Source organism: Telopea speciosissima, chromosome 3 (assembly GCF_018873765.1).
Source record: "Telopea speciosissima isolate NSW1024214 ecotype Mountain lineage chromosome 3, Tspe_v1, whole genome shotgun sequence".
Lineage (NCBI taxonomy): Eukaryota > Viridiplantae > Streptophyta > Magnoliopsida > Proteales > Proteaceae > Telopea > Telopea speciosissima.
Genome location: NC_057918.1, coordinates 9,263,972 through 9,280,546, shown reverse-complemented (window position 1 = coordinate 9,280,546; position 16,575 = coordinate 9,263,972). Strand labels below are relative to the sequence as shown.

The following is a 16,575-nucleotide window of genomic DNA, read 5'->3' as shown; positions in this document are numbered from 1 at the left end:
AAGTAAAGTGAATTTTTAATAGAACCATAATTTTTCAGTTATTCCAAAATCCGAATTGTGTTCCCTTTCTTGCCCTTGGTTCTTCGAATAGTGATCAAAATTTTCTAGATCTCACATGATAGTTATTGAGGTCATGATGGAAAAAAATTTATAAATAAGCATGCTGAGACCTGGCTATTAATATTTCAGACTTAAACCTGTGTTTCTTGCAAGCAGCTCGAGCTTTTTTTTACCATCACAATGCACCACCCCTCAAAACTGTAACATTCCATTAGATTTCATTTTAAATGAAGAAAAGGGGTTCTTTGAGCAAGCGGCATAGAAGAACACACCAATGTGGTGCGACAAAACATTATCATATATTAGAGGACATCAAGGTCATTTCATGTGAGGAGAAATACCTTAGCATGTAGGATCTGACCAAAAGGTAGAATTGGAATATACCTCAGCATCTTCCATGATAAACAAAGTATGCAAGTTATTAACTTATCGATACATGGACTAATTCTATATAGATCAGCTCGATCACCAGAAGAGAGTGGTCCTTCCATATTATCTTATTTTATGTAAACTCTTGCTTCTTCTTGTTGTTAACCAAAGCCATTTATTTATTTTCTTACTATTCTTCTCCCATGGTCAACCTCTTTTTTGTTTTTAGTTCCTCTAATTAGCTTCATATCACTCTTTATAGGTGCATTCAATTGCGTGGTTTACAATTGAAAAAACTAAAAGGTAATTCTAGCTATACACAAAATGAAGAATCTGATGCAAACTAAAATCATTGCAGCATTACACCCACAACTACTAGTAGGGTTTTAGGCCTTTGAGGATCCATTTAAGGTATAAATATTTATAAAATTTTAAACACTTTCAATTAAACAAATAAAAAGCTGCACCCAATTTTAAACAAATCAAAACCCTGATTCATGATTAATGTTGAAGAGTATCTTATTTTGAATCACTTCTTTTGGGCCCATTTGAATAGAATTGACTTGAAGGGAAGTGAAGTTGAATAACAATTTTTAGTTGTCAAATTGATAAAAAATGAAATGAGAAAAGAAAAAAAGAAACTTTACAATGGGGTGTTTGGTTGAGATTAAAGTGAGAAAAAAAAAAAAAACTAATATCATAAAAAAAATGAGAAGGAAAATATTGATTTTATTTTATTTTCACTAGCTTCACTTTCAACCAAATAGACACTTGTGCATCATATTTGGAGGTAAATCCATTCATGAAATCAAATAAGGACTCAACCACAAGAGGCATTAATTTAATCTTTACCCAAGGGCATAGTTTTAATCTGGATTATGTGCTAATTTTAGATAACTATTTAATAACTAATATGCATGATATATTCAACATCTATTTACATTTTTTGTTAGGCTAAATACTTATTGTTTTAGATACACCTTTCAGGTTCAGACCCTGTATCCTTCCATTGTTTGGCAAGCTTTAGTGCACAGAGCAGCTTGTCATGTGAACTTCGATCAAGAAGGCAGAGAGGTAGAGCACAGTCAATTCTTTTGCCGACTGTAACGAACTTGCCAGGAAAAAAAAAGGCACTATAGCACCTGGTGGATTCTTAGATTCTTAAGAGAATCCAGTTTTGGATACACAAATAAAATAAATTTGGGATCTTGAATTGGATGTTACGACAAGCAATGACTCACAAGGGGCATCAACAACAGTACAAATAAACCAAATTATTTGAAAAGGAATGAATTGAGTTGAATAATAATTTATCTGTTTACATTTGTCACAAGTTTACGGTGGCTCCTTTTTCCTTTGGCCACCTTACCAGGCACAATGGCAGAAGCAGAACCATACAGGAACTGTCATTCCAATGGAATTTATATACAACAAAGAATATGAAGCTTCATGTTTTGAGTATCACACAGATCACCTTGCTGCACTTGAATAGCAAGCAATCCAAACACATGCTGTGAGCATATTGAAAAGAGAACAAGAGGTTCTGTTGCAAGCAGTCACTCACTGCTGGTTGGCTGTTGACTCATAGTAAAGTTTCCTGATGGCTTATTGTAAACATTGAATGGGAGATTGAAATCCCCATCATCCCCGTAGTCGTCCACATATGCTGTCCTAGACAATGAGTTGGACTGCCTCCAGTCCAAGTGCTGCTCCTGCACCGAGCTTCTATCCGAAATATTTTCATAGGGATCATCAGAAGTGTGATGCACATAGGGATCGTCAGAAGTGTGATGCACATAGGGATCATCGGAAGTGTGATGGACAAAATTAGGAGGCTCAAGGAAACTTGTCTGGGGCCCCACTGAATGTGGTTCACTTCGGGCCCACCAATGGCTATCAGTAGAGGGCTTAACATCACCAGAGTCATTTTGCTGAAGCACACTTTCCCGGAAGAAAGGGGCTGAGGTGGAGGCTCCCAACTGACTCTGTATCCGGTCCTCGGGAGGATAACCCCAGTTTGCATCAAATCTTGGTTCATATTGTGCAGTAGGGTTGGTAAATGGCTTCCAGATATCTCTAGATGGCTCTACTGTTATCTCACACTGTAAATTTGGAGCATCTTCTGAATTACTGGCCATATGAGGGGGTTGAGATGTGTAATACCAATCAAGTATATAAGGGTGATTCTTTTGTTCTGCACCGATTGGCCAGAATGAACCCAACTGATAGCCTGCTCTGGGAAGACCCCCATTATTATTGGTAAGTACATCCCTTGAAAAAAAACTAAGCATGTCACCTTCACTCCTTTGCCATGTCCTGTGAGGCGAATATGCCTGTTGAGTTCCCTGCCCTTGCCATTTCTGCTCCCTGAAATTTCTAAGAATGGACAGGAACTGTTTTCCTTGAGCATTAGGTTCCCAGGTAGGGTAGCTACTCTGAAAGCTGGGCAAATGCCAAGAAGAATTAGTCAGAGGAACCTTTTTTTTTTTTTTTTTGGGGGGGGGGGGGGGGGGTTAGAAGGAGATACAGATAAATAGGTAGCACAATAATTATAGTTATTAAATGTTGTAAGATTAACAGCATTTGGATATCAACAGTTTAAGAAACGATATACTACAGCTCAACCATGAGTTCTGTGCAAATTTTGCTAGTTTATATATACTCATAATTAGTGCAAATTAAACAAATTAGTTCGCCCAAAAAAAAAATTAAGCAAATTAGAAGGATGATAGTTTACCAGATCACTTCTTTCTAAAAAGTACATGGTAAGCATACCTTAGGAATGATTTCTCCATTTTCCCTTGGGAGCTTCTTCGAGAGTGAGATGCATTGTATGGTGAACCATAATTACTGTTTCCATGGGCTTCAAAGTCAAAGACACTTAAGCTGGTATTGTTGAAATAAGAGAGAAAAAAAGTTGAATTTTAGAAATTTCAATATTAAGAGCAAGAAGCGGCAGAATGCTGTGCTTAACTTGGCTGGTGATAGCAGAAGGCCCCAGATGTGATGGATTCAACTAAGGAGGTTTTTAAAAAAATGGAAGAACATAAACCTGCAAACGTGACCTATGCCTTCAACATCCACTGTAAAATCAGAAATGAACTGCAAAATGTCATCCACACGCTGCAAAATGGACAGAATTTATTAGGTCAGCAGCTGTTAAATTAATAACTAAAGAGAGAGAGAGAGAGGTGTTGTGTATCACACAGCATAGTTCAAGAACTCGCCATTTTGGTGATTTCAATGAAACGGACGAAATAACAGGTGAATTAAGGACTCAGCACTGTTTTGGTCATTTCAATCGAAATTTCGATCATTTTGGCTGTTTGCCTCCCGAAATGGCCAACTGAAACTCACAGCATAAAAATGAACTGTTTCGGAAAATTTCGGTCAGGCCGAAACCCGAGTTTTTGAACTATGTTGCACAGAGAAAAGTATTAGTTTGTTGAATTAAGCGAACAATACTACCTTTGGAACAACAAATAGAAGCAAGTATGGGGTGAGAAAAATAGACGCCATCTCCTCAAATAACATCATTCCAGTGTACTGCATCGCCAAAAAACACCAACATAGATTTTAGTCTTTCTTGGAAGATGCAGCTATGAATAGGAAATATTGTAAAAATCATAATCTAAACAGTGTGAAACATTCCCCCCACCCCAAAAAAAAAGAAAAAAAAAGTGAATAAAGAATAGAAGAAATATTTGATATAACATATCCAAATTTGGGTGAAATTTGCAGGACTTATTTTCAGTCTTTGTGGGTGATAATAACCATAGAATTCATAAGCTAAAAGAACTTCAATCAGGGACTTAAAATTTGCAGTAATTATGAGAAAATCTAATCATGTTTGCATCTCTAGCATCTTGGATGGGGCTGAGTTCTCCAGTAAAACCTTAGTTGTGTTGAAGGAAGACGATGAATAAGAAAACCACTACTAGACCAACTGGGAGAATATATGTCAACCCAGAGAAGAAGACTAACTAATGTCAGAAGTCAGAACCAGCTTTCTCAGTGAGCCCAACTAGTCTTTGCCTGAGGATGACAGCCTACAGTATAATTTTATGACCAAGAAATATCTTGGGGATACCCACCCTAGTGAAGTTCAAGGTAGAATGTATTCTAATCTCAAAGTAATATTTTCACAGTCAAGTATGATGTGACTAGTCAGTGTAGCTTGTTGATTGACAACACAAGCAGAGTTTTTGGTGCAATATTCGGATTGTCCTTAACGCTTCCTGTGATAGCAGATGGTCTACAGTGCAGTGCCCCCCACAGTCAAGCAAGTTGTCCAATGAAATGGGTTTCAATGCCCCCTGATGTACCACAAAGTGATTTCCTGGATACAACTCAAAACAGATTAGAAGGCCAGCTGTCTGTCTCTTGGGAATTCTCTACGGTTCAAAATTTTCGATGAAAGCTAATTCAAGTCAGCCTGCACAAAAGAAAATTAAGTATTTTCCCTATTTCTTTTGTCCCTGTCCCTGAATTCAATACAATACAAATATTAATATAATAAAGGGAAAATACATAATTTTCTTTTTGTGTTTCTGGGATCAGGTCTTACATTAGGGGGTGTGGGGGAACCTTCAACCATGAATGATTAATCAATTCCTTTGAAAGAAAATTTGATAGAAAGGATTTAGGCATATCTGAATCTGTTCAAGGGTGAATTTATTCAAAGTAATTTGATGGTTATCCATGGAAATAATTAATGCCCAAAAAGTAAGAAATTGTGATAAAGGCACAGGTCCTGACAAAGAGACTAACGGCAAGAAACATTAGAACACAAGAATAACATGTGCAAACTTTAAAACGAAGTTCATACAGTAAAAGAATGTAACTGAATCGTAATTAAACAAGTAACTATAGTTGGGGTGGGGGGGGGGGGGGGGGAGCATTAAGCAGCACCTTAAAAAGCTTACCTGAAATAAGGTTTCAAACTCCATCCGGACCATATCGATATTTTCTTTACCACGCCATCTCTTTGGCATGTAATGTGTATGTTGGACTACCAAAGACATAGCCCCTTGTGGATCAAGGACCTGAAGCTCATTGGTCACCATAGCTCGGCTAATAGCCGTAACCGTTCCAAAAACAGCAGCATACCAGAACAAGTTACGACCATATATCTAATTATTCCAAAAAAGCGAGTGTTAAATAAATAACCAACAGTCGCATTCACCCAAAAAGAAAAACCCTGCAACACTATCTGATAATGGTGAAAATTACTATTGTTACCTGGCCCTCTAGAAGAGATTCTTCTAGAAATGCAATTATGATCAAAATAGCAGCAAAACCACCAGCCACAAAAGAGATAAACTTGGCTATAATAGAAACAATAGGAGAGGGAAATTGTTTCAGATAATCATCAGCATGTACTAAGCTGTTGTTGATTCGGTGTCTGAACAAATGGTCAACCTGAAGTGAACAAACGAGACAGTATATTATCAAGGTTAAAAAATTGAATTGATATGTTAAAGTAAAAATATCAAGATTAAACATTTTTTTCAGGTAAAAATTAAAAAGGATGATAAATGAGATAATGATCATCAATTCAAGATAAGGAAATACACTCACAGTATGAGCTTAAATCCTCCCAATCTCCAGAGAAAACATAAAAATTAGTTTACATGCAGCAGAAACAGTGACCATGAGAATTAAGTGTTCAATCCCTTCTTTTATTAAGGACAATGCCACTGAATATTATTCTATTACTCCCCAAATCATCTAGCAAAAGAGCAAATGAAAGCAAACTCCACAAACTTTAGCAATGACTCACTAATTCCCCCTTGCTTGCATAAGAAACGTATATTTGGAATCTCCTCTACAATATAAATTGTAGATGCCCTGCTGCTAAAATATTCTCTTTACGCAATTTTGACAAAATTCGCAGGAGAATTTGGACTTCAGGTCAAAGAATCCTAATACGAATTGATCACAAAAGCACCAGCTAGAGTAGTAGTCCAAACTTTCAGATCCCCTTCCTGTACTAACACGGGGCCCAAAGTCTGAATGAATTAATCAAGTGCATCAATGACAAAGTAATTCAATTCTGATTGATGGAATCTCAGAACCAAAGTAATAGCGCCATACATAGCTTAACATGGAGAAGACATGACTTAAAGGAGTCTCAGCACCTCATCAAACTTCCCAGAAGTTTACCTAGTCGCATCTTTAAGGAATATATCCCTAAAAATTATCTCCATGCTCACTTTCAAAGAATAACATCATGGCTACTTTGAACTGGTCTACTCTCTCTCTCTCTCTCTCCTCTTTTACCCCCCCCCTCTTTTAAGAAATATTGGCCTATTCAATCACCTTCAGGCTTCAATGTAAAAGAGGAATTCAAAAGATAAAACACAAATTTCTACCAGAAATAGAGATGCATTGTGAGATTTTGCTTTGAAACTGAATGTCCCTCCAATCTCTTGCACAGGGTTTAAAGAATCCAGGAAGTATCTTGTTTAGTATGGTAGAACAAATAAGGATAGTTTTAAAACTAAGGTTATCTAAATCCCATCTCTCTAGTTTCCTCATACCAGGTTTAATTTTCTTTTATGTTTTATCTGTAATATATCCTTTGCTCCTGCAAATAGACAATGGCATAAGTAGTCTCTCCCATTGCCCTTCTACCGTAGCATGGTGATGCTTACTCTTAGGTTTCCCTAAACCCTCCCCCCCCCCAAACTCATCAATTTTCCCACAGATCCATCCCCTCTTTATCCTCTCTGCACACAATTTTTTATTTATTATCTCCACTTCCACCTTCTTTGCCAACTTAAATTACATCACAAACGTTTTAAGAAATGTCTATGCCCCTCTTCATAGGCTAGCTCCTTTCTTCTCAATATTATGACATTTTTAACATCTCCTTATGATTGGAGAGTTCCTTTTTAATTTCTCTTTTACTGTCCCAGTTGGTTACTCAACTCTATCTATAGGTGTAAGAGCCTAAGGGCTCCCCACATGATTATGATGAATAAAGAATTTGGCCTTTTTTGCTTTAATGGAGCTGTGAGAGACAGCAGCAACCTCAGTGAGATTCTGAGTTTGATCGGAGGGGGGGGGGAATCTGATCTTCTTCCCTTCCCTTTGTTCTTCAACTCTTTTCTTAAATTTTCTGTGGGATTCAATAACCTTTTATTCACTAAATATAAGCGTGATTCACAGGGTAACATCTGGGATTTATTTTTACATCATTTGGCTGCTGTTTGATAGCTGGTGGCACCCCTGTTTTGGGAGTGTTTTTGCTTCCAATTGAGACTGTCATCTAGGGGAATCTGACCCCTTAGATCTAGCGGAGATTAGGAGGAGATTCTCTATGCTAAAAAAGGTGGTTCGACCAGAATTTGGTGGTCATCCGAATTGCTGATTGACTGATATCAAAGTTCCTAGATTTTAGGAACACTATTAACTGCTATTCTGAAACTACCCTATGGTTTACAATCCGACAGTTGGATCAACACCAATTTTGGGATTAATTGATAGTAATAGAAAACCCTATTCGACCTAAATTTCAACCACATCTGTTAAATTGATTGGGAGATATAATATTCTTTAAATTCTGGTTCCTTTTGCAAACCTGTGATCCTACCTTTGGGATGGTGTTTTGCAATCTGTTGACAAGGGTTTAGACACCATTACAAGGCCTAGACCAAAGGAGGGCCCGCATCATAGGCTACAAGCCCATATACTTTTCCACACCTTCCTCTAGCCTACTCATCATCTGCAATAGAATTCGCAGGTTCATCCTCTACCAAAAGGAAAACTGTCCTTGAGCTGCAAGGGCACAAAACTAGAACTCTAAGTATTACTAGTGCTACCTGCAGTAATAGAAATTGCCATTCATGCCACTGGTGTCTGAAAATAACATATGAAATACCAATCATAAAACTTCATATAGTAAATTTTTTTTTTAAACAAAAAAAGCATCCCAGTGCACGAGGCTCCCACTACTGCAGGGTTTGGGAGGGGCAAATGTACGCATCCTTACCCCCTGATTCGCCGGAGAGGCAGTTTCCAAGTTTTGAACCCGCAACCAACAGATTGCAATAGCGCAACTTAACCGTTGCGCCAAGGCTCGCCCACTCACATAGTAAATTTCTAGGAGCTAAAATAAAATTTGACACACTTTCAAACATATGTTCGGGCAATGAAGATCATAATGAATCAATCTCAGGTGTTGGAGAACCTATCCATCTGTATAGATAGAAATAATCAAAATAATCAATACACTGGCAAAAATTTTGAGATAATTTCTAATAATTGTTACAAGGTCAACAGAATAGTCAGCATAGAGGATTACTTAGCACAAGAGGAACAAGGAATTTGACTAGGGGTTTTAAGTTTTAACCACCTACAGGCAGCCCTCAGGGGGAGGAAGGAGATTATACTTGTACCTCATTGAATTCCCTGAAGATCCATTTTGATAGGGTAGACCACCTTCGGGATGATGCAGTACTTGGATGGTTGTAGAACTGTTCAGCATGCCTCAAGAAGAGGTATACCAACATAAATATGACAAGAAATGGTGACAATAGAAGCATCCCAAGCCCAACTGCCATTAGCCTCTTCTTTAATGAAGAAGGATTAGAAATAAAGTCCCTCCGGACACAAAAGTTTCTGCAAACCAGATTATGGATCAGCACATGAAAAGATCCCAAACATACCCAATTTCTTTCTTTTCTGTAGCACTTTCTGCTACATGTTCTAAAGCCGAAATAATGAGAATAAAAATGTTGGTTGCATTTTCCTCCATGAAAAATCTAGAAAAGCTTCAAGAATGTTAAAATCATCTATATTTGATGCAAAATATACCATTAAGTAAACCACCTAACAAGAAATTTCTTCCATTTCATGCATGGATGAACCAAAACAAGAAGGATGACAACCAGGAGCTGAATCAAAAAAGTAATAATTTATGCCCCTCCCATTCCATGCCCCATATATTTGCTGAACTTTTCTAATTCAGTGTCCATCTGTTTGACTTCTGCAGAACCATAACATTATTTTATATAAGTTGTGTTATCTCTTATTTTCTCCCTTGTATTATATGAGTTTGCTGGGCCAAAGGTTTCTTTTCTTTTTGCTCGGTACACAGTTAAGCAATTCATATATTATTATTTAGATTAATTCTGTATTCTACCAAAATCAAGTGATTCAGCAGTAAAGGAAAAAATGTAGAAAAAAAAGAAAAGAAAAGCTAGAGTGATTCAGCAATTGTATTCATAACTTAGTAGAGTAACAGCAGCAAGTTGAGTGAGTGATAGCTAAAAAGCCATATGTTCATATAATAATAATAAAAAAAATTTATCATGCAGCTGCCAATCATAATGATATATAACCACCCCAAACAACCACCTCCCCCCCTCCCCGGCGGTGGAAATAGCTTAAAGATAAGAATCACATTGCAGTCCCTACCATAAATTGGATAATCTAATGACAGAAAAATTCGGTAATAAACAAGAATAATAGCGATTAACATGACAAGCTTGCTTGTAAGATCATAATCCTACCCATTAGAAAACCTTAGCAAAGTTTTAGAAAAATGAATTTCTATATGAGACAGTTGGGCACATCTTTTGTAAATGAATGGTGATCTAGTAATATACAGAGCAGTAAAATCGACTGAGGTTCTACCACATTTTTAATAAATTTCATGAGGCTTTACTCATGCACCCTACCAAAACCTAAAAAATTAACACAGGTTTGTCATTGTTCGTCTTCTCCATTTGAATTATTCTATATGCATTTACATTTGAAAGCATTTAGACATAAGATTTGAAGGATATAAAAACATGAAGGTTACTCTTCAACTTGTCAAATGTTGATAACATTTGCAGTTGGTACTTAAACTGAAGAGAAACATTGATATGGCTGTTTCTAAGGTACAAAGAGAATATGATTATAAAGGAAAGTAACTAAGGGGAGAGGGTACAAAAAAGTGAGAAGTATTAGCATCTCCCCATTTAAATGACTCAAACATTCGACTGCTTGGATTTTCTTTTTTCTGATGTGGGGGGAGGGGGCAAGGGGTGAGGGAAGACAGTAAAGGCGCTATTCCACAGATAATTCTCTCACTCTATATTCTGACTTCTATATCCCTAGATCCAACCATAGAATAAGTTCTCTTGACTTCTTAAAGAACAATCTCTTTAGAAGATGTCAGGACTTTCAAGTGAGTGAATGCGGAAACATTATCCACAGAGCAATGCACAAGGTCTCATGTATGTAAAAAAAAAAATAACTATAATGTATTATTGATACTAAATGCACCTTCTTCGAATCAATCACTGAAAATATACCTGTCAAACATGCTCTGAAGTATGCACCAATTCAAAGTCCATTCAAGAGTCTTTGTCAACATTAAATAATTTTTCTTTCCATCCTCTCCAGAGTTCACGGCAGGACCAGCTCCTGGGATCCACCAAGAAATTGGGAAAGCAAGGACACCTTTGTTCAGCATCCCAATTAAGTAGTTCTCTTTGCGCATTATTCGCATTACCACATCATGTGCTGAGAGATCTTTCACCACACAAAGTTGCTGTGACCCTTGTATTTGAACAACCTTCCCAAGAATTGATGCCCATGATGTAGTTTGAACTTCCCGGTCCGTCACATGGAGACTGCAGAAGGAAGAAAACAACAAACTTGGTGAGTATGCACTGTAATTGCTTTAGAAACCAACTACTTTAAAAATATATAAATAAATACATAAATAACCATCATCAAAATTACCTATTATAATAGAAATGGCGGATCTCCAAAGTGTCTTTCAATTGGGTAAAGAACCTCAGAAAACAGAAGATCCAATAGATGGAAAATATTCCCAAATACCCAACAATAATACCTTTGGAAAGTGTGAAAGGAGTTAATGGGTGTGAATGAAGAGCTTCTTTAGCCAGATCACAGTTCTTTCCCGACCCAAATGCATCTATCCCACACTTTACCTTTCGAAGGCCATTCCAATCAACAAATAACAGGAAAAACCCTGAGAAACATATGGTGAAACCCAGGCTCAGCAGTTCAACCACCCACTTGATGATTATGCACCAAAGTCCTTTTTCACAGTAGTAGTTATACAGCCTTTCAAAAAATAGGTCTAAATCAGCAATTGCTTCTACCTTCACGCCCTCTCCGTTGAGAAGCCCAGAAGGGCTCTCACTACCAGAACTTGGCAGCCTTCGATAATCAGACAGCTCAATCTCAGGAGGCACATCATTAAGCAGTCCCGTGTTTAAAGATGATTCACCATGCCATTTCCATTTTAATATGCCGGAAGCATGTATACCTTTTTGTCCACTGAACATCATTCACAAACACACAGATCAAGCAAAAATGGCCAGTCCATTACCCAAACCGTTACTTCCAATGATTAATGCAAGGAGCTGGAATCAAAGGGGAAGAAAAAAAACTACCATTATTCCAAGAGAAAATATCCCAGGAAACAGAACATGAACTGACTATATCTCAAATTAATAAAAATAGGTTCCCTGTTCCTACCAAGATACAACTAAAGTAAAAAAGGAAAATAAACAGAATCACATTAACTAAAGTATATGGTCTAAACAGAATAAGAGAAATAACAACAAATCAAATATATTTCCAAGGAATTGACAACTTCAAACAGAATCGGACAGCTATAACTAGTAGTTCCAATGAACACTCAACTCAAGTCAATCAAGCCACATCCAAACCACTAAGTGTTGGCCATAGTTATCAAGGCGGGAAGGCGACAATGGCATTTTAATTTGTAAAAAATCAAGGTGACACCACCATGGCGGCAAGGGGACCACCTAGGCGCCCAAGGCGTCCAAGGAGCCTGGACGCCATGGCATCGCCTTGATAACTATAGTGTTGGCTACAGTCACTACACAAACTTGTAGTTTAATAACTATATGAAGCAAAACTTCCAATATCTCAAACAAGGTTCCAGAGCCCCTTGAATGATTTAGCTGACATATAAAGTGTACAGTATCAACTTCAAAAAGTAAGCATTTATTGAACAATATGAGTAGGAAAATATCAGCAGCCCCTGAAAAACAACACACATACAAATGAGTCCATCACAAACATACATACCACAAATGGCTGTTTGCCTAGGGTTATACTACTGCAACCAGAGCTATGATCACCATTCATGATGATGATAGACATCTGGATGCAGCTATAGTAGCACAATTAGAACTAATGATCAAGTCAGAACAGAAAAGAAGAAACCGAAAAATAGGTGACTCCCATTTCTACTTGGAAAGTTTTCAATTTCTCATTTATGTCTCCTTGGCTGTATCCTAACTAATAGTATTCCCACTTCAACACATGTTCATATAGAGTATGCTAGAAATGCAGCCATTTCTGAAAGCCAGGGGAAATCAAAGTACCTACCTTATTGTTTTGAAATTGTATCTCATTCATTAGTATTGGCAAGTTCTAAGTTCTATCAACCTGATACCTGTGATTATAATTAGAATCTTTACTTAGAGTCTCATTCAATCCCCAACATGCAGCAGTAGGTTGGCTATCATCATGGATTATATTAGAAACTTGAAACAAATGAAGGGGGAGTTTGGCAACTGACATGTTGCTTGGGAATGCCACCAAGCATCAATTGCATTTTCTACTACCGATGCAAGATAGTCATAGGTAAAAATTATATTAAAATTCAATAATACTTATAATGATATGGATGATAATAATAATAATAATAATTGTAAATAAATTCATTAAAACAATCTCTCCTTCCATCTGGGTTCTTATGTGCTCATTCCCAACAAATATTCAAAAATTTTGTTAATCTTTAAAATATAATCCTATTTTCATAATTTCTAGCATCAATATGGGTAGCTTTTATCACCTTTATTAAATATTTATGCTTTTATCACCTTTATTAAACAATAACAGGTTTCTCAATATGCAATCTGGCATTCAAAGATTTCTAGTCCTACCTTTCCACGAATTATAGTGATAGTCCTCCTAAAATGTCAATTTCCAAAACCAACCAAGACTTAAGTTATGAGTGCCACCTCGAAATTGTTAAGTTTGTCTATACTGCAACAAATCGAACCTATAAATGGATAAATTTATAGTTTTGGCATTGAGGCATCCACTGGCTTTATTTTATTATTATTATTTTATTTTTTTGGGGGGCAGCTCACAGAAAATTTAAATAAATGAAAGGTTAGCTTACCATGATGTTAGTAACTATCAATTTCTTCCAACAAAATGGCATCTAAAACATCCAAGCTTGTGAAAATCAAACAGTTAACTTCAGCCTCCAAGCATACACATGAATAGATCATAACATTTGACGCTGAGGATAAAGGTTTTGGGATACACTATTAGAACTTAAAAACTGCATGGATTGAATATTAGAATAAGTCCCCTGGATGTGTTATTACTCACTTGGCGTACAAAAATGGTATTCCATTGTGGTTACTACATTTTCAATCAGATCTTCCCAGGGCAAAACTTACACCTAATTAAAGGTTATGACAACCTTTGATGCCTAAGATCGAGAGGAGGGGTATTAACGGAACAGGCATAACCAGATGTAGGAATCAGTACTATTAACATAAGCTGATTTAACTAACATATGTGAAAAACACCAGACATCATGTTTCCTGAGCCTGTTTTGCTAAATCTAACAGGAAGCCTCCTTTCTTGCACCAGTCTGTTCCTTAAACATCATACCTACTCCAACATTCAACAATGATGATGATCTGCTCATAGATGCTGACACTACAAGTTTAATTGCAATCCTCTGGTTGCTTGTCCATTTCAATATTCTGCGCTCCCCTTAATCAATTTATTTCAATGACACTAAGGTAGCTCCTACTCATGCAACTTACATGAAAATTTAACGGCTCAAGATGGTATTAGCGATCACTTTGCTTTAGCCCTTATAGAAAATGGTTCTCATGAAATCTACATGCACTTCATTATTATTATGCCTTACAATAACAATAGGACACACAATGAGTGAGGTACAGAAGAAACCAAGCTTAACTTTGCACAAAATGCTGAACACAGTTGAGATGGCATCCTACATCAGCATTCACTGTTTATATCCCTAATGTACTTCAAGACTTCAGAAGGGAAACCAAAAAAAAAAAAAAAAAAAAAATCAGTTTCATCTACAAAATTAAATAATAACATCTGATTGAACTGACGAGTTAGGCATCAGCTTTATGATACTGGAATTTGGATCCGGACTTCACATCGCAGAAGCTCAAAATTTTATTCCAGAGCCTCTGCACTTGGTCATCAGATAACCAATCTCAGAATCCAGAATGAAAATATAAATTGGAACTTTAATAGTTCCAATAAAGCAATCAAGCACATCAAAAAGCAGGGCAAAAAAATATCAAAATATGTTTTCGTTATCCAACCATGCCTTTACTAAAGACTAAAAACTAAAGAAATCTATCCTGTTAGACAACAAGACCATTGTTCTCACAGCACCTTCCACCTTCATGGAACATAAACCAAAGAAATCACAAACACATGACTAGTTCCGGCTATCCAAGTGGCTAAGTACAATACTTGAAAGAAAGAAACTTCTTTCAGTAGCTAAGAGACCAGCGCTAATTCCAAGTTCAAACCGTTCAAACAGAAATAACCACCAAAAAAGGAATTCAAAATAAAGATTAATTAAGATAAAAATCACAATGGATGCGAAAAAAAAAATACAAAAGCAACAATAGATAGGCAGACAATCACCTGAAGACTCATGAAAACTAAGAACAGATACCCCAAACAACGAAATTACCTGCGACCCATCAACCAGTTCCGGCTGAAAAAATTGATTTCGGCAGCTACCCAGAGGAGATTGTTGCCCCAACCGCCCAAAAAGGAAAGAGTAATAATCAATCGAAGCACAGTAGTAAAGGAACGGGTCCTTGCAGGAACAGTGAAAGAAAGGATGAGAAATAAGAGCGGTTTATTCGGTAATCGGAATAAGGAAGAATTGAAGAGAAGAACGAAAAGAAAGGAGGAGATAGAAAAGAAACAGCAGAGTCAGATTGCGTGGAAGAAACAGGAATTCCCAATTTTTTTTAAAAAAATTTAAAAAAATTTACGAAACGTTCAGCTTCTCTCAGTTAAACGAGACGTGAAGTTGGGAATCACCGGTTCGTCTCTCTTTCTTGCCCTCCAGTGTTGGTCTCAGACGTAAAGCAGGAGTAGTAGGACTTGAAAGTGGGTGGGCTTGGAGAGGATGGGTGATCTCTGACCCATTTAAAAGCACCAAGCCCATTAAATAAATGAGAACAGCCAAAGCCCAAAGGCAACCAAATCAAAAAAAATTCCCTTTTACTTTTTCCTTCAAAATTTTATTGTAAGTAAGTTTCCATCAATATCTAATCATTCATTAGATTTTAAACCCATATGATAAACATGATGGGTCATTTAGTTGAAAAGGGTCATCAAATTTGACATTTTTTTCATCTATTCACGATATAATACAATGTTTTCAAGTTAAACTTATGGTGAAAGGTTTTGTGCACAACCGTCGGATGGGAACAACAACCCTATCGAAATGACTATAAACCCATCCCCTTTATTTATGCAGCGTCGGTGCCCCCCCTCTCCCCTCCCCTCCCGTACACACGGGTCCCTTCCCCTAAACTTATTATACATGGATGGATTTTGAATTTTGCCAAGGAGTTAAAAAATGAGAGTGAAGCTGTGGATAGTGTCATGACCTTTCAGTCCATGACACAAGTCATAATGTTTTTTTGGGTAAAGTACATGTACTCCCTATAATGCACCCAATATTCCTCGTACCCCCCTAAGCTTCTGATAAGTCCACGTGCCATCCCTCAATATTCCACATATCACCCCTGTTTTACCCCCCCTAATGCCATATAAGTCCACACAAAGTATTAAATGCTAATAAATTACCAAACTACCCTTTCTTATATATTTTCTAAAACTTGAAAAGACCTAATTGCCTTGATCTATTTGCTAAAATTTGAAAAGACTAAAATGCTCATCATCTTCTTTTACATACCCACCACCACCCACCGTTACCACCATCACCATCGTGAAGCCCCACCGCCAGCAGCACCTCCAACTCCTCCACCTTTACCAATTCCACCACCTGTCCCCCTCCCTTGCCTATTCCTCCACCAACACCGCAGATTT

The 16,575-nt window shown here is 37.1% G+C and overlaps 1 protein-coding gene across 1 annotated transcript; it reads right to left on the bottom strand.

Annotated features, from left to right (window-relative positions):
• Positions 1-1,706: 1,706 nt before the first annotated feature.
• On the bottom strand, positions 1,707-15,548 carry LOC122654369 (autophagy-related protein 9-like). Its single transcript, XM_043848435.1, has 11 exons — positions 15,200-15,548; positions 11,170-11,819; positions 10,737-11,057; positions 8,832-9,054; positions 5,671-5,850; positions 5,355-5,561; positions 3,898-3,975; positions 3,482-3,552; positions 3,205-3,315; positions 2,253-2,871; positions 1,707-2,198 (listed from the first exon to the last, which is right to left on the bottom strand). Exons 2-11 carry the CDS (start codon positions 11,742-11,744, stop codon positions 1,986-1,988), a joined length of 2,598 nt encoding a protein of 865 aa, XP_043704370.1. The 5' UTR covers positions 11,745-11,819; positions 15,200-15,548; the 3' UTR covers positions 1,707-1,985.
• Between the last annotated feature and the right edge of the window lie 1,027 nt (positions 15,549-16,575).